Here is a 23,130-nt window from a genome sequence, read left to right on the forward strand (position 1 = left end):
GTCCTTCAACAGATGACTGGATTAAGAAGCTGTGGTCCATATATAATGGAATATTACTCAGCTATCAGAAAGAACGAATTCTCAACATTTGCTGCAACATGGACGGTACTGGAGGAGATAATGCTAAGTGAAATAAGTCAAGCAGAGAAAGACAATTATCATATGGTTTCTCTCATCTATGGAACATAAGAACTAGGATGATCGGTAGGGGAAGAAAGGGATAAACAAAGGGGGGTAATCAGAAGGGGGAATGAAACACGAGAGACTATGGACTATGAGAAGCAAACTGAAGACTTCAGAGGGGAGGGGGTGGGGGAACGGGATAGGCTGGTGATGGGTAGTAAGGAGGGCACGTATTACATGGTGCACTGCTTGTTATACGCAACTAATGAAGCATCGAACTTTGCATCGGAATCCGGGGATGTAGTGTACGGTGACTAACATAATATAATAATAACATAACATAACATAACATAAAATAATAAATAAAATAAAATAAAATAAAATAAAATAAAATAAATGAAAATAAATGAAAAGAAAAGAAAAAAAGAGAAGAAAAGAAGAGAAAAGAAAAAGAAAAAAGAAAATCCCCGTGAGGTGCTGCAGTTCATTGGCAGTATAAAGGTGAGCAATCTCCTCAGAGTAGATCTTTCCCCATAAGACAAATGATACAAGTTTGTGGACAGAGAGAAGAGAAAGTTGGTAAAATTATTTTTTATTTATTTTAAGGTCAGAATATAGACCAGCAATGGTGGAATTTTGGCTCCAAAGTGACATGTGAATAAGTTTGGGAAATTCCCCTGACCTAATCACATGGCATTATGGCAGACTTTGGAGAAAAGCCTAACATAGACCAATAAACTTAGAAGCCTCTTCTAGGGTTCCTAGACCCAATTCTAACATGGAGATGGAGGGGAGAGGGTTCCCCCCACACACCCAGCCACATGTCTGAGAGTTCAACCCAGTTCTGACACTATCTACTGGGAAAAAGCATCAGATTCCACAGGTTAAGGGTTCAGTCCTACAAGACTCCTTCACCCCCTGCTTCAGATGCCTAGTTGCAAGTCCTTGACTGTCTGACCTGTGCTCTTGACCAACCAGATACAGACTGGAGGTTCCAATGACCCCTCCTTGGGTTTCAGACACCAGTCACAAGTCCAGGCTGTTACCTGTACTTCTGACTCGCTATAAATCAGAGGTTTCCAGGACCTCTGCCTCAAGTTCCATTAATTTGCTAGGGCAGCTCACAGAGCTCAGAGAAATATTTTACTTACTAGATCACCAGTTTTTTACAAAAAGATATGTCAGGAATAGCCAGGGGATGAGAGGCAGTGGGCAAGGTGGCAATGTGTGTGTTAAGTGATGTGGACAACAAAGGCAAAAATTAATTAATTAATTAATTGAACTTCCTTATAACTTACAGCCCATTGACAAGTACTTGGGACAGGCAGGGTGACCTTCCTCCAGGAACTTAGCCGCCTTGATGTTAATACTTTGCTAGAGGCAAAGGCAACTTTAGCTTGACATTAGCCCAGATCTCCAGGATCCTGTAAGTCTTCTATAACATATAAAAATCCCTTTGGAAACTTCCTTTCTCTACTTCTGTATGTTAGCAATCTTCTGTATGTTAGCAATCTTCTTCCAAGCATATGGCCCACTGATATACATCTGAAGGTTCTCATGACTGAAGTTTTACTAAACAGTAGTAAATGACCTTTTCCTAACAACAGCTAGCCCCTCAAGGTCCTGGAAACCTTGCTTCCAAATTCCTTAGAGATATATGCTATTCCCCAATCCCCTCCCAACTTGGAAATATATAATCAGCCACTCCTTACAACCAAGTGCACCTCTTTCTGCCCACAGGTCCTGCCCCCATGCTATAATAAAACCACCTTTTTTGTACCGAAGACATTTCAAGAATTTTTTCCTGACCACTCCTGAACCCCAGCATTTCACATCATTAGGGCACATAGCTTCCTTGTCCTCTCCAGGTCAACATGTGTTCACCACCTGGGAAGAGAGCTGAACCCACTCCTTTTTTTTTTTTGAAAGAGAGAAAGGGGGAGAGAGAAAGAGCAAGAAGGGAGGAGGGTCAGAGAGAGAGGGAGAGGCAGACTCTCCACTGAGCAGGGAGCCCGACATGGGGCTTGATCCCAGGATCCTGAGATCACAACCTGCCTGAACCAAAGGCAGATGCCTAATCGACTGAGCCACCCAGGTGCCCCATGAACCCAGACCTTTTTTTGAGGGATTTCATTACATAGTCATGACAAAGTCATTGGTCATTTCCTGACTCAGCCTCCAGCCCCTCTCCCCTCTGGAGCTGAAAGTTCTAACCCTCTAATGACAAGGTTGGTCCTCCAGGCAAACAGCACCAATCCTTAAATTAAATAAGGGCTTTCCAAAAGTGACCTCATTAACATAACAAAAGAGACTTTTATCTCCCTTATTACAGGAAATTTCAAGGGTTTTAGGGGCTGTGAGCTGGGAACCCTGGATGAAAACCAAATACACAGGAAAATACGTAGGTCATTCAGATGACTAAAATATATATTCCTTACAGGGGCGCCTGGGTGGCTCAGTCGTTAAGCGTCTGCCTTCAGCTCAGGGCGTAATCCCAGCGTTCTGGGATCGAGCCCCACATCGGGCTCCTCTGCTGGGAGCCTGCTTCTTCCTCTCCCACCCCCTGCTTGTGTTCCCTCTCTCGCTGGCTGTCTCTCTCTCTCTCTATATTATATATATATTCCTTACAAATCACAAAATCACAGAGCCCAAGACTGAAAAACTTGGGCCATTAAAATTCAAGGAATTATCTTTCTTTTAACAGAGTGAGTTAACAGGCCTTTGTTGTATCTATAGCCAAGGCAGAATTGGACCATGTGCTTTTACCTGTCTGTAACAGTGATCTTAGTAGAGGCTGCTTTTAGGCAAATAGGGTTGAGCAATGGAATGTAGAAAGGGCCACAGTGACCACCTGGCTGAATACAGTCTCATCAGGCCACCCCCCTCAAAATATCCATAGACCTTAACTGACCAATGAGCTATTTACAATCAAGCACACAGTTACCAAAAAGGGGAGAATTTCATACATCTCCATACCTCCTCATCTAACCCCTTTAAAAACAGCCCCCATCCACTGTCTCCTTGCAGACAGCCCCTTCTCTGCTGTCCTGTCCACTGCTCCCCTACAGTGTATTCAATAAACTTCTATCTCCTTTGTTTTGCCTCAGCTGAATCTTTCACCACCTTGCCACTAGCTTCCTCCCAATCATCACCCAACATTTGGGGGCCCCAATCCAATAGGCACAGACACCCCATTTAGACAATACAATCTTGCTGAGGGACAGAAGCAGAAAAATGTTCACCTTTAGACTAGAAGGCTGACCTAGAGCCTGCATAGTCCTGATAGGGATTAATTATGCACTAGTTGCTACATTCTTAAAGGGTCTCATGACTGCATATATTCACAATAGTTAATGATAAGCACTAGAGAAATCTGTGGAAGTAGTTTTACAAGTAGAAATTCAAAGAAACATTTGTGATCTAATACACCCTGCATGTCCTCTCCCTCCTAAGCATTAAGCATATAACCACCAGCTTCATACAGCAAAAAGCACAGCTCTTTCTGCCCAAAGGTCTTGTCCCTGAGCTACTCAAATAAACCTACTAGTTTGTACCAAAGTCTCAAGAATTCTTTCTTGACCCTTCACTCAACTACACCACAACAATCCCATATACAAAGGACAGAAGCATTGACTGCTGATAACTGTAGTGCACTACTGGATGGGTCAAATTGCCTGTTATTCTTTCCACAGTGTTTGGACTAAGTCCCTGAGATCCTTTGACATTTCAGGGAGAAAAAAATAAGTCCCAAGAGAAAAATACTAGAATTTCTTCTATTCTGGCCATCCAAGAGATTGGATTTCCACTTCCACTAATAGCTAAGAGGATAATTCGGACAAAGACTCCTGGTGAGAACAAGTAGGAATGATAGAACGATAGACAAACATCTTTAAATGGATAGAGAGAGATTAGAAAACTAACAAATTAGTAAAAATTACGTGAGACTTCCTTTAGGTTCCAATTTATAAAGAAAATTTAGAAGTGTTACTCCCAGTCTTACATCAAGAAGAAGATGGAAAACCAAGCACTTTTCCTGGACCCATCAGAGAACTGAGGTCACAAGGCTAACTGACTTCCTGGGGTTAGAGGAATACCCTTCCTCTGGGTGGGATAAGACTCTAATAACATCTCTTACTTTATTATAGAGAATGCTCTGGGATTATTTCACAATGTTAATTTTTCCCTTCCCCCTGCCAGAGCCAGGAGACCCCTTTTGGATCTTTACTGCGAGAATCTTCTGGGATTGCTGGATTTAAAGTGCGGGACCTGCCTAAAACTACAACCCCCAAATATTTCTCATTCTCATGCTAGATCACACTTATACTAAGGATTTGTCAAAATTACCTTTGAAGTACCTACCAGTCTATGCCTTCAGTACCTTCTGCTCCAACTAGCCAGATTCTCTGTATTCACCTGTGTCTCCAAATTAGGGGGTGGCAGTTGCCCTGTAATGTCACTTCTTTGACGGGTCTATGAAAAGTCAATGAATTTCCTTTTTTTCAGCCTTTTTTATTTTAAGGACAGGGGCGATGATTCAAAGCTTTTTACATGTCAGAAGTTCTCATATTAGATTATAACTAAAGTACAAAATAAGTATCCATGAGTTCATACTCATAAGTGATCTAATAAATAAATACATAGGGGAGAATATAGCTCTCATGCAGAAAATTTCTAAATAATTTATGTAGCCTCACCACCCTCAAGTAGGTGAAGCATAATTCCTCACTTCTGAAGTGCACAGTGACTTCTTTCCAAAAGTCTGCATTGGCTTTAAGTAGGAAAAGGTGGGGGGGGGGGAATCAACCACCAAGACATGTATTTTGGATGCCCAGGTTTTAGATTTTTATATCTTCTTCCTCAGTACACTCTGTCAATTAACTAAATGTTAACAGTTTCTCACTAGACCTTTTTTTTTTTCTTTTTCACATTAACTGCTCAGATTAAAACACTCCATACTCTGGAGAGTGAGTAAAGAGTAAACAGAAACCAGGAGTCATGACTATGAACTGGCCAGCAGAAGGGCACAAAACGTCAAAAAGGGAGAACATGCTTCCTTACTGTTAGTAAAAAGCTGTCAATTAGGATTCTGTTTAGCTGTATATAAAGGATAACAGAGTATAGTGGTTAGCCACATTGGGAGTTTATCTCATGACATACACGTGCACATGCATGCACACACACACACAAAGAATCAGACAATTCAGAGATAGTACGACAGCTTTACTGTGCCATCAAGTGACAAGGCTCTTTCTACTTTCTTCTCTGCCATTCTGAACTATGCTACTGTACTGACATTCAACTACATGTTCCAGAGAAGAAGGAAGAAATTTAAAAGGAAATGTCACTTGAGTCTGACTGGTCAAAAATGAGTCTGATGTTCATCTCTAGTTGCAAGAAAGACTCAAAAGTCAAGTCTTTTAGATTCCCAGTCTCTATGATAGTGGAAAGTTATGCAAAGGTGGGTTAGAATGGGTGCTGAATAAACTAACTCCCAGTAAAAACATAATACACACCACATTCTTTTCAAGCAATATTTTCAAAAATTGATAAAGTATTGGGCCATGAAGAAAGTCTCAAAAATTCCTAAGAGTGAATAAGTTCCAAAGATCTCTGAATCAATATGACAAACTCAACATTTACTACAGCTTCCTACTCCCACTCCAAAACCTAGCAATCACTAAAACATATGCCATAATATATCAATTAATAACATCAACTAATAACACAAAACAAATGGAGAGCCACTGATGAAACACACACACACACACACACACACAAAATGGGAAACTCCAAAGATGAAAGGCAATTGTGATGGAATTATGGAAAAATGAACGTCCAAAATGTGCATGGTAGATTCAGACTGAGAAATGCCTGACTAAGAGAAGCAGGGGACCATGAGAAAAACAACTCGGTGATGAATGGGTAGCTCAGTAGAGGTAGCTAGGCAGGTCTCTCCTGCTGCACATATACGCCTGAACCAAGAAATAGGCCAAAAGTCAAGAAACAGTGGTGGGGGTTCCAGAACATTGGAGATTGGGTGACAAAACATAACAGTGACCCACATGGCTATAAATGACAATGCCCCAGGAAGCATGAGGAATAAGCTCAAGTATAAATCAAGATATTAGCATACCTCTTATTTCTCTTAAAACAGTTTCCATGAAACAAATACAGCAACATCCCAAGATTGCCTACTAGAAAGAAAACCAACCAACCAGAGATGAAAATATCTTGGTCTAAATTTTACAAAGGTTTCTTCCTGACTATAAGCCCCTGGTCTCCCTTTTCTTTGGGCATTTGCTGCAGAAAACTTGTAATTGTAAATTCTTTCTTTGCCCCTTTGCAGTGTATATAAGTCTTCTCTTAGCCTTTTGCCAGTTTTGCAACTTACTAAATGTCTTTGTCAAGAACCTGGGAACTATCTCCTAAAATGTAAACACTGAAAGAGATAGCATCCCATCTCCCAGACCCCGTAAAGGGTAGCAGCCTAATTTCTAAGGGCACCAATTAGCAAACACAGATGGCCTAATCAGACAAAAACATTAGCAATTTCAGGAATAATTCAATGTACTTGACACATCCCATTGATCAACCTCCCTGAAGTCCTCCAGTACATTTCCACTTGCTCACCCCAGGGCTTAAACCCATTCCACCTGACGCCTTACCCCAGCTCAACCCTGCCTTTGGTGTTAGTGGAACTGGGTATCCAGACTTGATCTGTGCTCTCTTCCCCATTGCGGGCATTAGTATAAGAGTAAAATCAACTTCCACTTGCTCATCTTGTCCAGTGCAATTTTATTTTAACACCAAATACAACCAGATATTTGAGCAATCTCAACACAAAAGAGTGGCATTAAGTCAATAAGCAAAACTCACACCTAAAGAGATAGGATAAATTCAACATCATCAATCAAAAACGCTCCTCTCAAGGTAAATTTCTCTAAGCCAACTTTCTACTTCAGGATTCCAAGGACCCATGCCTTCACATCTAGAGGTGGTGACGAGCGCTGTTACTAACCCTAGGTAAGTACACTATCACTTAGGATCTTACTAGTGACATCCTTATACTAGTCCCTTTGTAAGCAAAGTCTTCTCAAGTTATTTTAATTCAATTAATTTGAATTATTCTATTCAAATTGTTCTAATTTGAGAAATAATTAGTGCTGACAAGAATGTGGAGAAAAGGGAACACTTGTGCACTGTTGGTGGGAATGTAGATTGGTACAGCCACTATCAAAAACAGTATGGAGGTTTCTCAAAAAACTAAAAATAGAACTACTATATAATTCATCAATTCCATTTCTTGGTATTTACCCAAAGAAAATGAAAACACTAATTCAAAAGCATTTATGCACTACCACATTCACTTCAGCATTATTTGCAATAGCAAAGATATGGACACAACTTAAATGTCCATCAAAGGATGAATGGATAAAGAAGATGCAACACACACACACACACACACACACACACTGAAATACTATTCAGCCATAAAAACGGAAATCTTGCAATTTATGACGTGATGGACTTTGAGGGCATTATGCTGAGTGAAATTAAGTCAGAGAAAGACAAATACTATATGATCTCACTTATATGTAGGATTAAAAAACAAAACAGGGGCGCCTGGGTGGCACAGCGGTTAAGCGTCTGCCTTCAGCTCAGGGCGTGATCCCGGTGTTACGGGATCGAGCCCCACGTCAGGCTCCTCTGCTATGAGCCTGCTTCTTCCTCTCCCACTCCCCCTGCTTGTGTTCCCTCTCTCGCTGGCTGTCTCTATCTCTGTCAAATAAATAAATAAAATCTTAAAACAAACAAACAAACAAACAAACAAGCTCACTGATACAGAGAACAGGCAGAGCAATAGTTGCCAGAGGCAGGAGCGGGGTGGCAAAATGTACGGGAAGGGAGTCAAAGTTACAAACTTTGTTACAAAATAAGTAAGTTCTGAGGATGTGACAGACGGTCTGGTGACTAGTTAATAATACTGTACTGAATATTTGAAAGTTCCTAAGAGAGAGTAACTCTTGAAAGTCATCACAAGAACAAAAAATTGTAAGTATGTATAGTGATGGATGGTAACTGGATTTATTTTGGTGATTATTTCCCAATATATACAAATGTGGAATCATTATGCTGTACACCTGAAACTAATATAATGTTATATGTCAATTATACCTCAATTAAAAAGTTTTTTTAAATTACTCTAATTTGAATGGGCCATCTGTTCCCTATTAGTACTCTATCTACTGCAATGCTCATTCAATTAGGCAATATGGAAGTCGTTAGCAAAACCAGTTTCAATATAGCAATAGGACAGATTTTAGATGGTCACAGATTAAAAAGGTGAGGAAGTGAGAGCAATACACAAAGATGACTTACAAGAGGCTGAGTCAGTGGAAGATAGATACTGGGGATACAGAGTGTGACTGGGAAGTGCCATGGAAAGACCCAGGCACAAGTATGTGCAGTAGAGATATTTTGTGAAGTTCTCAGTCCTTGGAATCTTCAAATACTGAGGTGGAAGATTCAAGAGAGTGGAAGCCTGTTGACACAAGACAAGGGGAATACAGTCCCTTCTGCTAGATCACTTGGTTTGAATGTACAAACATGCTCCAACACCAGTGACACATTATGAAACAACTGGAGCGTAACTGGATTTCACCTTTGCCTTCATGCAATCCAAACACAGAAACTGCATTAAGCTGAGAGTGAGCGTCCTAGGATACACAACACACACACACACACACACACACACACACACACACACTCCTAACACCCACCAGCTACCTACCCTCAATCACAACTTTCTGTTTGAGTTCAGACACAGCTCTTTTTATCACTTCAACATAGCTCACAAGCTGCAGCCCTTCCACCCACGTCCACAAGGAAACTTCAAGTCCTTCTCAAAGTCAAGTGTTGTCTTCATTGCAGTATTTGTATTTCCTTAACCATTTCACATGTGTCAAACTCTGCTAGTTTTATCCTAGTTTTCTATCTTTTTTATGTGTCACTGATAACGTTTTCGAGTACTATGCTCCTGACTCCACTTTTCCATAAATCCTGTGGTTTCTCATGTGGAGTTTTACATAGCACAGTGATTTTGAAGAACTCCTGAGTCCCATTCCAACAGAACTGACTGCTTGCTAGAGTGAGTAGGGAGGAAACCGAGCCTAGACAAGAAGGACAAACACGCTTTCTTCTGACAATTCAACCTGGCAGAGCTGTCCGCCTGCTGGGTCCATGTCCTGGGACTAGGTTTGTTCCCAGAGCGACCAAGACAGGCCTCCAAAGTCACTGGGGACCCTTCTGCTGGAGTGAGACAACCTGCCCAAGGGGCAGTTGGGTGGCACTGAGGAGTGCCATAGGGTGGGCCTGGGGATGGAGGTCGGGGGGTCAGACCAAGACCAGGTGATTTCAGAGCTATGATTCACATCCAAAACCCCAGGAGTGGTAGGAAAAGGATACAGCAGCTCTGAGCAACAAAAGGCCCAGCATAGGCATCACCAGCCAGGAGAGGGGAAGCAGCCCAGGAGGAAGAACCAGCCTGGGCCATCTTCATGGCCCCTCCTGCAATAGTAAATAAAGCAGCCACTGTCATGGACACTGGGAGGGGAATCAATGGAGGCAGTCCCCCTCTGAGAATTCTGTGTCTGCTTATGAATCTGGCTCACTGTCCCTGAATTTCTCAACCTGCCTTTCTTAACTTTCCATAGATCTCTTCACCTGGGAAGTGGTTAAGAGCTTTAATCTGGGAAGGAGGGCAAAGAGTTGTGGCTGAGCTCTGACATGGCCCTACTGCAGACAGTGGGGCTCTCCAGCCAGCTGAACGTGCAAAGAAAACCCCTTGGCTGCCACAGTGTCAGGCACGCAGGAGGCACTCAGTAAAACTTTGGTGAGTAAATGACCAAGCTAAGTGAATCTTGAATAATGTATTATAAGGCAAAGATTCCCAAAATAAAAGGGTATTATGAATCATGAGTCTCAATTCTTCAATGATTTGGAACTTTTGCAGCATACAAAATACATTCTTAATTGGTTTTATTTGTAGAACACAAAAGCCAACACCATTGTCAATGTAAAATATTTTATTAAATCAACCAATGGGGGAAAACGAGATTGACTGCTAGCACTATTTTATGTTGTTCTGATTAAAACAAAGCAGAAAAACATAAATGAGAGCTATATTTGGAAAAGAGAGCTCAAAAGTATCATTTTGATAACATGAAGGAGGTCTTACTAGAAAATCAAAGAGAAAAAAATGAACTAAAAATTATTTATAATGGACAATAAAATAGTGAAGCTAATCCAAAGCAAAATACAGAAATCGGCAAGCTTCCTATGTATTAGCAACAATTAATTAGAAAATAGACTCTAGAGGGGCGCCTGGGTAGCTCAGTCAGTTGAGTGTCTGACTCTTGATTTCAGCGCAGGTCATGATTTCATGGGTTGTGGGATCAAGCACCACAACAGGCTACCCACACAGTGGGGAGTCCGCTTGAGATTCTCCTTCTTCCCCTATCCCTCCCCCCACTCGCTTACTCTCTCTCTCTCTCAAATCAATAAATAAATGCATAAATACATTAACAAAAAGAAAAAAAAGAAAAACTCTAGGAAAAAATTCCACTAATAAAACTTCAAATATAGGGTTTTTTTTTAATTTGAAACATTGAGGCATATAAATAATAGCTTTTAGTCACAGATGTAAATGAAAATTTAAGTAAAGTAAGAAACAAAATTGCTGAATAAATAGGAAAAAAACTTTAATTAAAAATAGAACTACCATATGATCTATCAATTCCACTTTGGGTATTTATCCAAGAAAATAAAAACGCTAATTCAAATATATATATATACACACCCACGTTTATTTCAGCATTATTTACAAAAGCCGAGATATGGAATGTGTTAATTTTTATGAATTAGTTTTTGTATTTCATAGGATCCAAATTAAATTTGGATATTTTTCAAATCAACAAAAGAGTTTAAGGTATTGCTGGCAGTCTAAACATAAGAGTTTTAAAATTTTAAATGTAAAATATTAAGTGGAAAAAAGATCTACTATATGTCAAATTGACACGGAGAACAAAGGCAAAAGAAAAAAATTAAATTTTCTTACAACTTACAGACCACTGGAAAGTCCTTGAGATGGGCAGAGTAACCTTTGTCTAGGAACTCAACTGCCTTGATGTTAATACTTTGCCAAGGGCAAAAGGCAATCTTAGCTTAACATTCTCCCAACCTCCTGGATCCTGTAAGACTACTATTACATATAAAAATTCCTTTGGGCTTTGGTCTTTGGGCTGAGAGGAAGCAAAGGTGCAAGTGTCTTCGGTCATCCGGAATCCAGGTTCATCAGACACCAGCCCCTCTACCATGCCACCCAAATTCAACCCCAATGAAATCGAAGTCATACTCCTGAGGCGCACCAGTGGCAAAGTTAGTACCATGTCTGCCCGGGGCCCTGAAGATTGGCCATCTGGGTCCGTCTCCAAACAAAGTTGGTGATGACATCACCAAGGCAACTGGCTATTGGAAGGGTCTGAGGATGGCAGTGAATCTGACCATTCAGAACAGATAGGCCCAGATTGAAGCAATACCTTCTGCCTCTGTCCTAATTATCAAAACCCTCAAGCCATCGCCAAGAGACAGAACGCAGCAGAAAAACTTAAGCACTGTGGAAAATCACTTTGGATGAGATTGCCAATACTGCCTGAGAGGTACAGCACTGATTTTTAGCTGGAAAACTCTCTGGAACCATTAAAGAGATCATGGGGACTGCCCGGTCTGTGGGCTGCAATGTTGATGGCCGCCACCCTCATGAGATCAGAGATAGCATCAATAGTGGTGCAGTGGAATGCCCAGCTAGTTAAGAACTACAAAGGAAATATTTCAATAAAGGATCATTTGAGAACCAGAAAAAAATTTTCCTTTGGAAACTTCATTTGTACCCCCCAAGTATAGGTTAGCAATCACCCTCGAAGCATATGGCCCACTGATATACGTCTGAAGGGTCTCATAACTAAAGTTTTGTTAGACAGTAATAAATTACCTTTTCCTAACAATAGCTAGCCCTAACCCCCTCCCAACTTGAAAGTCTATAATGTGCCACCCCTCACAACTTCAATGAAGCTCTTTCTGCCCATGGGTCCTGTCCCCGTGCTTTAATAAAACAACCCTTTTGCACCAAAGACATCTCAAAAATTCTTGATGGTTCGCTCCAAACCCCAGCATTTCACATCAAAATCTCTTATAAATCCAGAGAAGTTTTGCTCACTGTGATAACACCACAATGCACAGACAGAAAAATGGAACAGACCTAGTGCATATAAAACTTACTGCACACAAAAGGAGGCATCAGTAGTCAATGGGAAAAGAAACTAAAACTATTGCTTTACCATTTGAAGAAAAATAAAATAATACAAATATATTCTTCCCACTGTAGATCAAAAGCTATTCAAGATAAATGAGTTAATTTTTTGTAATGAACCATTAAAAACAGGAAAAAAATAATGAAAATAATAATCAAAATTCTGAACTGAAGATGATTTTCTAACTCATTCAAGGTATACTGACTATTTTCCCTTGCTGCTAAAATAACTTGAAAATGTTCTATAGCCATGAAAGATTTGAATAAAAATAAAGACCTCACAAATGGGAAGGTACCGTTATGAAAAGTTAATATGGTGAACACTGATTTCACTTAAGTATAATTATCTAGATATTCAAATGTCAACATATCTACAGAAATAATGGCAATTAAATCCAGTACATGTTAAAATTCATTTAAGGAAATACATGGTATTATATATTTTTAAAATAATGCTATTGAAAAAGTCCTACTAAAATCTGGAAGTGGTAGGAAAGTTCTTATTGATTTAATCATCTTACATATCTCAGTATTAAAAAATCAATAAACTGAGGTATCTGGGTGGCACAGCGGTTAAGCGTCTGCCTTCGGCTCAGGGCGTGATCCCGGGGTTATGGGATGGAGCCCCACATCAAGCTCCTCCACTATGAGCCTGCTTCTTCCTCTCCCACTCCCCCTGCTGTGTTCCCTCTCTCTCTGGCTGTCTCTATCTCTGTCAAATAAATAAATAAAATCTTTAAAAAAATCAATAAACTGAAAAATATAGGTTTTAATATGTTTTCAATTTAACTTTTATAATCAAAAAGGGGAAAAAGGTTATACCTTAAAAGAACCATTTTTATTAAGCCATCAGCCACAGTTTAACGAAATTTGCATAGCAGCTAAATACAGAATACTAAGGTTGTAGCACCAGCACATTTATCATTTAAGACTGTAACCTCCAATAAATCACTAAACTTCTGTGAACTTCAATTTCCTCAAATTTGAAAAAGGTGTCTTTCAAAGGCGTTTTTGTGAAAATCTAAACCCTATCCAAAACAAAACTATTATAATTCCTGTTTTGATTTCTTGTTCTTCTTTGGAAGACCTCCAAGAAGGGCTATATCTATTCTGTCCTTAGTGTTTACCTCCTGAGAAATCAGAATATTCATGACTGTGTCTCCTGCTTTGTCTATATCCTCTTGCTCCACATAGAAAAACGCCACTAAGTGACAAGAAGCCTGTAACTGATTCCCTTCTGACTATTTCTTCTGTAGTCTTCCTTTTACGGCTTATTTTGGCCATCTCAGTTACTCTCTTCTGAACATTTTCCAGAGACAAGAGACATGGTGTAATATCCTGATGAAAAGGACTATGAGTAAATCTTATATCTTTAAATTAAATCTGAATCTCAGCTGAACACTTAACCAAGCTTCCTTCTTCTTTCCCTCTATCTACAGGCAGACACTACCAATTCAGAAGATCCAAGATATGGATATCTCCCAGAATGCACCCAACAGCTCAAGATTTCAAGTGTCTAAGTTCATCCTGATGGGGCTCCCAGGCATTCATGAATGGCAGCACTGGCTCTCCCTGCCCCTGGCTCTGATATACCTATTAGCTCTTGGTGCCAACATTCTCATTGTGATCACTGTTCGCCATGAGCATAACTTGCATCAGCCCATGTATCAATTCCTTAGTATCCTGGCCATAGTGGACATTGGCTTGGCTACTACCATCATGCCCAAGATTCTGGCCATCTTCTGGTTTGATGTCAAGGCCATTAGCCTCCCTGAGTGCTTTACTCAAATTTATGCTGTTCACTGTTTTATTAGCATGGAGTCAGGCATCTTCCTCTGCATGGCTGTCGATAGATATGTAGCCATCTGCCACCCACTTCAATACTCCTCCATAGTTACTGAGGCTTTTGTGGTAAAAGCCACAATGTTCATGGTGCTTAGGAATGTACTGTTGACCATCCCAGTGCCTATACTGGCTGCCCAGAGACACTACTGCTCCAGGAATGAAATTGAGCACTGCATGTGCTCCAACCCAGGGGTCACTGGCTTGGCCTGTGATGATATTACCATTAATAGGTTTTATCAGTTGGCTTTGGCATGGGTCCTTGGCGGAAGTGACATGGTTCTAGTCTTTATTTCCTATGTTCTGATCTTTCGCTCCGTGCTGAGGCTGAACTCTACTGAGGCAATTGTCAAGGCTCTGAGCACCTGCAGTTCCCATCTCATCCTCATCTTCTTCTTCTACACAACCATTGTGGTCGTGTCTATAGCCCATCTGGCAGGAAAAGCAGTTCCCATCTTCCCTGTTCTTCTAAATGTGCTCAACATTGTCATCCCCCCTGCCCTCAACCCTATGGTGTATGCTCTTAGGGCCCAGGAGCTCAGAGTAGGCTTCCAGAGGGTATTTGGGTTAGATAAGAATGTATCCTAAAAATGACACAAACTTAAAGAATGTGATATGTCACATTACAAAAGAGCACAGGTTTTGAAAACCAACAGACCCAGGTTGCCGTCCTATTTCCCTGTGTCATTATGAAATATAATTTTTTACCTAACATATGAACAAAAATTCACACTGTCTAGAAATAAAAAGTTGTAAACAAACAAATATGAGAGGTAGTTCCTGCCTAAGTGGAACCATACACATTGTTTTTAATGGGAGCAATTCACATTTAAAAGTTACAAGAGTGGAAATAACTCAAACATGCATCAGCTGATGAATGGATAAATAAAATGAGGTATATCCATATCTTGGATTATCCAACAATAAAAAGTAAAAAAGAAGTAAAAAAAAAAAAAGGAAGTACTGACACATGCTACAATGTGGGTGAATCTTTAAAACATTATGTTAATTGAAAGAAGCCAGACATAACAGGTCATATATTGTATAATTTTATTTATAGTAATTGTGTGTAATAGGCAAATCCATAGAGATAGAAAGTAGACTAGTGTTTGTCAGGGGCTGGGGATGTTGGGTGTGGGAAAATGGCAATGATTGCTAATGAATAACATTTCTTCTGTGGTGATGAAAGCGTTCTGGAATTATATAATGGTGATAGTTGCACAGTTCTATGAATATACTAAAAACCATTGAATTGTATACTTCAAAAGGGTAAAACGACAGTATGTGCAATAAGTTTCTATTCTTCTAAATGTTGCCAGATGTTTGTCTAACATTGAAGGCAGCAGATTTTCTTTCTTCTAGAGATCAGTACAATAAAAATTAATTGTATATGGCAAGAATGTAACATAAATTATTTTGTGATTTGACAAAGCCTGACCTCTCTCACTGTATGTGGAGGGGCCAAGAAAGCTTTCTGGAAGAAAAGTAATGAGATCACCTACCCCCATAACAACTTCATTATGGGTTTTAATATAATATGACTTTTCCCAAAGACTGGATGATGATCCCAACAGACTCTAGACCTTCTCTGCGTCAAAGATCATAGAAAATCCCAAAAGGGGAAATCTCACCATAAGCAAAGAGAGTGAGAGAGAGAGAGTGCTGGGAGGCAGTAGAACTGATGTCCTGGGACCAGTGTCAAAATCCAGATGGACAAAGGAGAGTTGCCAGATTTAGCAAATAAAAATACAAAATGTCAGTTAAATTTTAATTTCAGATAAATGGCAAATAATTTTTTAGTAAATGTAAGTATCATGCAATATTTGGTATCTATTCATAGTTACAAAATTATTCTTTGCTTTTCTGAAATTCAAACTTAACTTGGTGACCTATATTTTATCTGGAATTCCAGATAAAATAGATAGTAGATTGCTCACAGGTCCCCACATGGCTGAGGGTGGGATTCTTTCTGACTTAGTCTCTCCATCTCTGTGGGAAGACTTTGGGAAGAGTATTGGTCCTCAGACTGAGCAAGTAAGTGCTAGCTAAAGGGCTGTCAACTTGGGAGTCTGACTATGGAGTGTGCCTGGCCAAACATAATACTGAGGAAATGTAGTCATCTTACCACAAAAGAATTTTTAGGCCATACAAAATGGTATGGCAGTGAGGAGAGGTCATAAATCTTCTTCCCAGGAAACAACTATAAAATTAGAAAGAATTATCAGAAATACTCATATCATGGTTCTGGACACCAACCAGTGGAAAAACCACAAACTGAGAGGCCCTTATTGAACAATGGCTGAATATTGAGCAAGACTGTTGCTCTTGCCTGGGTGGCTCCCATCTAACCTCCTCCAACCCCAGCCTGGTCAGTACAACAGTCTCACCAGGGAAAGACTGGGTATAAAATCAGTAGCTCCACTGCCGGAAGGGGCTGACTTGATTTGAAAGGAAGAATGGAAAACACATATCCAGTGCTGAATGGGAAAGCCCTGTAGTCATCCTAGACAGAGGATGACGTCCTGGTTGGAGTTAGCAGCAGACTGGAAGACTGGCCAGAGGTTGGCAGGGAGATACTAGAAATGAGAAAAGCTTAGAGGGTTTGATAAGCTCTTCACACATGCCCAGCTGACTGGAAGGTTGTACAGACATTCAAGGGAGAACCAAGAGAGCCTAAACTCCCCACACATCCTAAACTGTACAGAAGCTGAGTACACATGCAAAAGACACTTGCGGAAATGGATGGAAAATTAAAGTGGGGGCAACTTGAAAACTGCCTGAACTTTGAACGTGTCTCCCAGAGGAGACAACTATTACTAGCTCAAGGTATTTTTTTTAAGATTTTATTTATTTATTTGACAGAGAGAGACAGCGAGAGAGGGAACACAAGCAGGGGGAGTGGGAGAGGGAGAAGCAGGCTTCCCGCCAAGCAGGGACCCCATTGCAGGGCTTGATCTCAGAACCCTAGGATCATGACCTGAGCCGAAGGCAGACGCTTAATGACTGAGCCACCCAGGCGCCCCTGGCTCAAGGTATTTAGACACAACATCTGATAAATCACTGGTGGCCCACTAAGCTATGCAGACACAGGGAAACCCATTAAATTCCAGGCTTTATAGTAAAATTTTAAGTTTTAAAAATATCTGAGCAGAGAAGTCAGGTGAGCACTGTGAGAGAGACGGGTTTCACAGATGCCAGGAAAAGCTACTCAAAACAAACAAAACAGCAACAACACTGGGGCGAGGGGGAATCAGAAAAAACAAAAACAAAAACCTTATTTAAAATGCCTAGTTTTAAAAAGTTGTTTTTTTAAGTAGGAGACATGTAGAGAAAGAAGAAAGTATGACCCATGGTGGGTGGGGGGGAGCAGTCATCAAAACTGACTCTCAGCAGACCTAGTATTGTGTTTCTCAAAGACAGGCTTCAGGGCAGCTATTATAAATATGTTCAAAGAATTAAAGGGAACCACCCTTAAAGAATTAAAGAAAAATATGAGGACAGTGACTCTACAAGCAGAGAATCTTGATAAAGAGATAGAAAGTATACATATTAATCCATGGAATTCCTGGAGTTGAAAAGTATGATAACTGGGTAGGGGTGGGGGTGGGGGGAACTAACCAGAGAGGCTCAACAGCAGATCTGAGATGGCAGGAAAAAAACAAAAACAAAAACCAGTGAACTTGAAAATAAATCAAGGGAAAGTATACAATCTGAACTACAAAGAGAAAAAAAATGATTAAAAAAAATGAACAGAGACTCAGAGACCTGTGATACAACAAAAATACCAACATATGCGTAATGCAGTTCCCAGAAGGAGGAGAGAGAGCAAGAATGGGGCAGAAAAACGCACTGAAGAAATATTGGTCAAAAACAATTTATGTTGGGCACCTGTGTGGCTCAGTTGGTTAAGCGTCTGCCTCTGGCTCATGTCATGACTCCAGGGTCCTGGGATGGAGCCCAGAATCGGGCTCTGTGCTCAGCGGGGAGCCTGCTTCTCCCTCTCTCTCTGCCTCTCTCCCGGCTTATGCTCTCTCTCTCTCTCAAGTAAATAAATAAAATCTTTTTTAAAAATTTATGAAAAAACAATAATCTACATATCAACATCAGAGTCCCAACTATGATAAAAAGAAAGTGATCTGCATCTGCACACGTAAGAGTCAACCTTCTAAAGACAAAGAGAAAAATCCTGAAAGCAGCAAGAGAAAAATAACTCATCACAAACAAACACAACGTCCAATTAATGATGACTCCTGGAGGCCAGAAGAGAATAAAATGACATATCCCAAGTTCTGAAAGTTCCTGATGTCAACCAAGAATCCTATATCCAGCAAAATTACCCCTCAAAAACAAAGCCAAAATAAAAACTATCATAGACAGAAAAAAAAGGCTGAGAAAATTCACTGCCAGCAGACTTGCCTTCTAGGAAATACTAAAGAAAATCATGGCGGAAAGGAAGTAACACCAGAGATATGTTGAATCCACAGGAGGAAATGAAAAAAAAATAAAAATGTTAAAGATGTAGGTAAATATAACGACTGTATAAATATGTGTTTTTTTTCTCTCAAAAGTTCTTTAAAAGACATAAGACTATATAGACCAATAATAATAACACTGTGTTGGTGGGTTTGTAACACATAAAGATATAATATTTATATCACAGTGAGAACAAAGAAGGAGGGGGTAATGTAGATTTATTAGAACAAAGTTCTTGTGTTTTATCAGAATCAAGTTTTTATTCATGTAAATTGTGATAAAAAAAAAAGGTGCATCCATTAAGCAATATCTTAAAAAATAACTAAAACGTGGTTTAAGAATCAAAGGATTAAAATGGTATACTAAAAATATTTATTTCCTGCAAAATAGGTAAAAATGGTAGTAGAAGAGTAATAGAGGAAGAAAAATCAGAGGAACCTGAGACACACAGAAAACAAAAAGCAAGATGGCATATATAAATCCAAACATATAAACAATAACATCAAATGTGCAGGGACCGAACACTACAATCGAAAGTACTCTGAAAGTACAAAGAGTTTGAAATTTACAAAGTAAAAATATAAGCTATACAAACAGAAGTCGTAAGTGCTGGACTGACTATATTAAAGTCAGATAAAATAGACTTTAAAACAAATATTTCTAGAATCATTTAATAATGCTAGAAGGACCAATAACTTAGAAAGAGACATCATCTATAAATATTTGGCACCTACCAATACAGCCCCAAAATGTATGAAGCAAAATCTTACATAATTGAGAGAAGAAACAGCTCAACAACAGTTAGGGATTTTAATATGCCACCATCAATAATTGATAGAATAACTATATGGAATATCAGCAAGAATACAGAAGACTTGAACAACACTATAGACCAACTTGATTATAATTGATATTTATATAACACTTCACCCAATGACAGCAGAATATACATCTTTTCAAGTACACTTAAATATCCTCCAGGATACACCATACACTACATGATAAAACCAGGCTCAACAAATGTTTATTGTTGGGCTGACCGAGAAAAGGGGCCAAGACACCCAAGATGGCCGACTCTCCCGCCAAGATTTAAACCAACACCCAAGATGGCCGACTCTCCCGCCAAGATAACCGACTCTCCCGCCAAGATTTAAACCAAAACCTAGGCGGGAAACCGAAACCCGTCCTACCGACTTTCCCCACCCCCAGCAGTACCCAATAAAACCCTGCCACAACTCTCCAAGACAGACTTTCCCCACCCCCAGCAGTACCCAATAAAAACCCTCGCTGCCCTGCCCTGGGTGCGACTTCCCCAACTCCCCTCTCCGGAGTCGTGGAACCTCACCCGAGGGTGCACACAATAAAGTTCCTCCTAAAGGACACCCTCGCTGCCCTGCTCTGGGCGAGACTTCCCCGACTCAACGCTCTTTCCCGAGTCGTGGAACCTCACCCGAAGCTGCTGGCAATAAAGCTCATCCTCTGGACCACGTTTGCCTTTGCGGTCTTGATTTCATTGGCGAAGAGAAAAAAAAACCTAACATTTGGTGCCAAAACCCGGGAGCAAGAGAAACTTTACATTTATATATATTTATATATATATATATATATATACACACNAGAGGAAGCACAGCAGGGGGAGGGGCAGGCAGAGGAAGAGAGAAGCAGGCCCCTGGCCTACAAGAAGCCCAATGTGGAGCTTGACTGACTGAGCCACCCAGGCACGCCCCCATACAAAATGTTTTCTGATCCCAACATAAATTAGAAATTCAAAACAAAAAAAATCTGAAAATCCCCAGATTTTTAGAAATAAAATTACACATTTCTAAGTAAACTATAGGATATACATGATATAGATATAGATGGAATCATAAAATATTTTAAATTAAATGAAAATTTAAATGCAATGTATGAAAATGTATGGAATGTATCTGAAGCATTCATAAATGGAAAACTATAGCTTTATTCTTTTTCTTGAAAACTGTGCTTTAAATACCTATATTTAAAAAGAAGAAAAATCTCAAATGTGTAATCTGAGCTTCTATTTTAAGGAATTAGGAGATGGGGCACCTCCCATCCCCTCCCCAGCTCCCTCCTCCTCCCCCCCATTAGTGCTCTCCCACTCTCTCATAAATAAATGAAATCTTTAAAAAAAGAAAGAAAGAAATTAGGAGAGGAATTAAAACCAAAGCAAGCAGATGAAATAATCAAAACAGAACAGAAATCAATGAAATAGAAAATTTAAGAAGACTAAAATAAAATAAATAAAACCAGTAATCCATCCTAAATATTTAAAGAAAATAATCCATAAGACAATCTGAATTTTATTTAGAAAAATATGCATTGCATTACTCAAAAAATAAAATGCATTCCATAAAAAGCTCGTCTACGAGACTTTATAGTTACAGGGGTGCCTGGGTGGGTCAGTCGGTTGAGCACCCGACTCGGTTTCTGCTCAGGTCCTGATCTCATGAATCATGGGATTAAACCCCAAGTCAGGCTCCAACCTCAGTGGAGTCTGCTTGGATATTCTGTCCCTCTGCCTTCCCCTCCCCTAACTCTCTCTCTCATCAATAAATACATCTTTTTTTAAAAAGACAGGGGAAATTCTCATGAAATAATATTAATTTAAAAAGAAAACTATAAACTATCTTCAATAAGATATCTCTCTCTCCTCTCTTCTCTCTCTCTCTTTCTCCCGTATTTACTATTTTATATGCTTTGGTGAAAGAATGAGATTTTGGGGTGCCTGTTTGGCTCTGTTGGTAGAGCATGTGACTCTTGATCTTGAGGTTGTGCGTTCGAGCCCCATGTTGGGTGTAGAGTTTACTTAAGAAAAAAAGGATAAAAAAAAAAAAAGAATGACAGAGACTTTTTGACTGAGGGTGAGATGCTGGTGATGAAATAGTAAACAAGGAAGACATGACTTGCCCCCATACTGTTTACAGTCTGAAAGGGAATATACAGTAAATACATAAATACACGTAAATACAGAAGTCTCTAAAAATCAAGAGATATAGATCCTTTGCCTTTCTGCCTCTGATCTGCCACATAACTGTAGATGACAATTAGCTTTCAGGAACTGCTTTTCTGAAAAATGTCCTCCCTAATCATATAGTTGACAAGGAGGCGCCCCTCCTTCCTCACAACACTTTGGTCTACAAGTAGGCACCTGACTTCAACTGAGCCAAAGAGATCCTTCTCCCAAATTTTTACACAGTCACTCTCCAGTGGACAAAATTTTTAAATATAATTCTCAGAAACTGTGTTTCCAGGCTATAGAGAGAACCAACCTATAGTATGATACATAACTACCACACAGAGAAAATAGAGATGATAGTTGGACAGGGCTAGTTCCAGCCCTTCCTATGGTTTAGTATCTTTGTCCTTCCTACAGTCTAGTTTTTAAATCTTTCCTTCAAGCTCATAGGTTCCTATTTTGCTTACAACCTGTGTTCTGTTTTGGTCAACTGCAATCCAAAAGACAGAACAGTGTCCTTTGTGACTTACTTAACTTCCCTATTTTTTTCTCATTTGTACATTGGGAATAGTCCCTGTTCCCTATGGAACAGGATATTGATAAAATTAAAAGATAAGGGAAGACAATGTGCCTTGAATGTGAAATCCACATAGAGGCATTTAAAGTTATTTTGCAATAAAACTCAAAACCTGGACAAATGATTCCACATAGTCTTTGAGTGGAGACTAGATGACTGTTTTCTGTTTTTACCTCTCTAATGAAATTGTAAACAAAACAGTATATCTAGCACGGGACTCTGCACCCCACAGCTGCCTAACAAAAATTTGTGTGTCATAGGACAGTAGTAAATGTAATCTTTCCCTGCATCTCAAAAAAAAAAAAAATGTTCTGGACCATTTACTGAGGGGAGCCTTCAGGAAGCTTATGGGTGAATCCACACTTGGGCATCAGCTCCTTAGAGGACAGATTTTGGATGGATGTGGGAGCAGTGGTGGGAACATGAGGGGATCAGCCAGAGTGGTTCAATGAAGGGCAGGACATGGAGGCTGGAAACCCACAACAGAGCCACAAGTAATTGGCCTTTACATTGGGATGGGTAAACATGAGAGGCAGCAGTAAGAAGAGAAGCTGCAACCTTTTCCAGCAAGTCAGGGTGATTCTTCCACCAATGATCAGCAATTTCAGACTCCAGAGTGTAGGGAGAAGAGACAGTCACAGAAGAAGCCTCGAGATTAACGCAATCTGCCCATCTGGCAGAAGCATAAGAATTATAGCAATGCCCTATACAGAGTATTTGGCAGCTTAAAAATTGCCACAAACACAATCTCATTTAATCTTCATAACATTG

The 23,130-nt window shown here is 39.9% G+C and overlaps 2 protein-coding genes across 1 annotated transcript; one reads left to right on the plus strand and one right to left on the minus strand.

Moving 5' to 3' along the window:
- The window catches only part of LOC109490533 (olfactory receptor 56A4-like), a 195,089-nt gene that overhangs the window by 133,657 nt on the left and 38,302 nt on the right, over positions 1–23,130 (minus strand).
- LOC100477241 (olfactory receptor 688) lies at positions 13,961–14,920 on the plus strand. Its single transcript, XM_002924985.4, has one exon. It carries the CDS (start codon positions 13,961–13,963, stop codon positions 14,918–14,920), a length of 960 nt encoding a protein of 319 aa, XP_002925031.2.

The sequence above is a fragment of the Ailuropoda melanoleuca genome, chromosome 8 (genome assembly GCF_002007445.2).
Source record: "Ailuropoda melanoleuca isolate Jingjing chromosome 8, ASM200744v2, whole genome shotgun sequence".
NCBI lineage: Eukaryota > Metazoa > Chordata > Mammalia > Carnivora > Ursidae > Ailuropoda > Ailuropoda melanoleuca.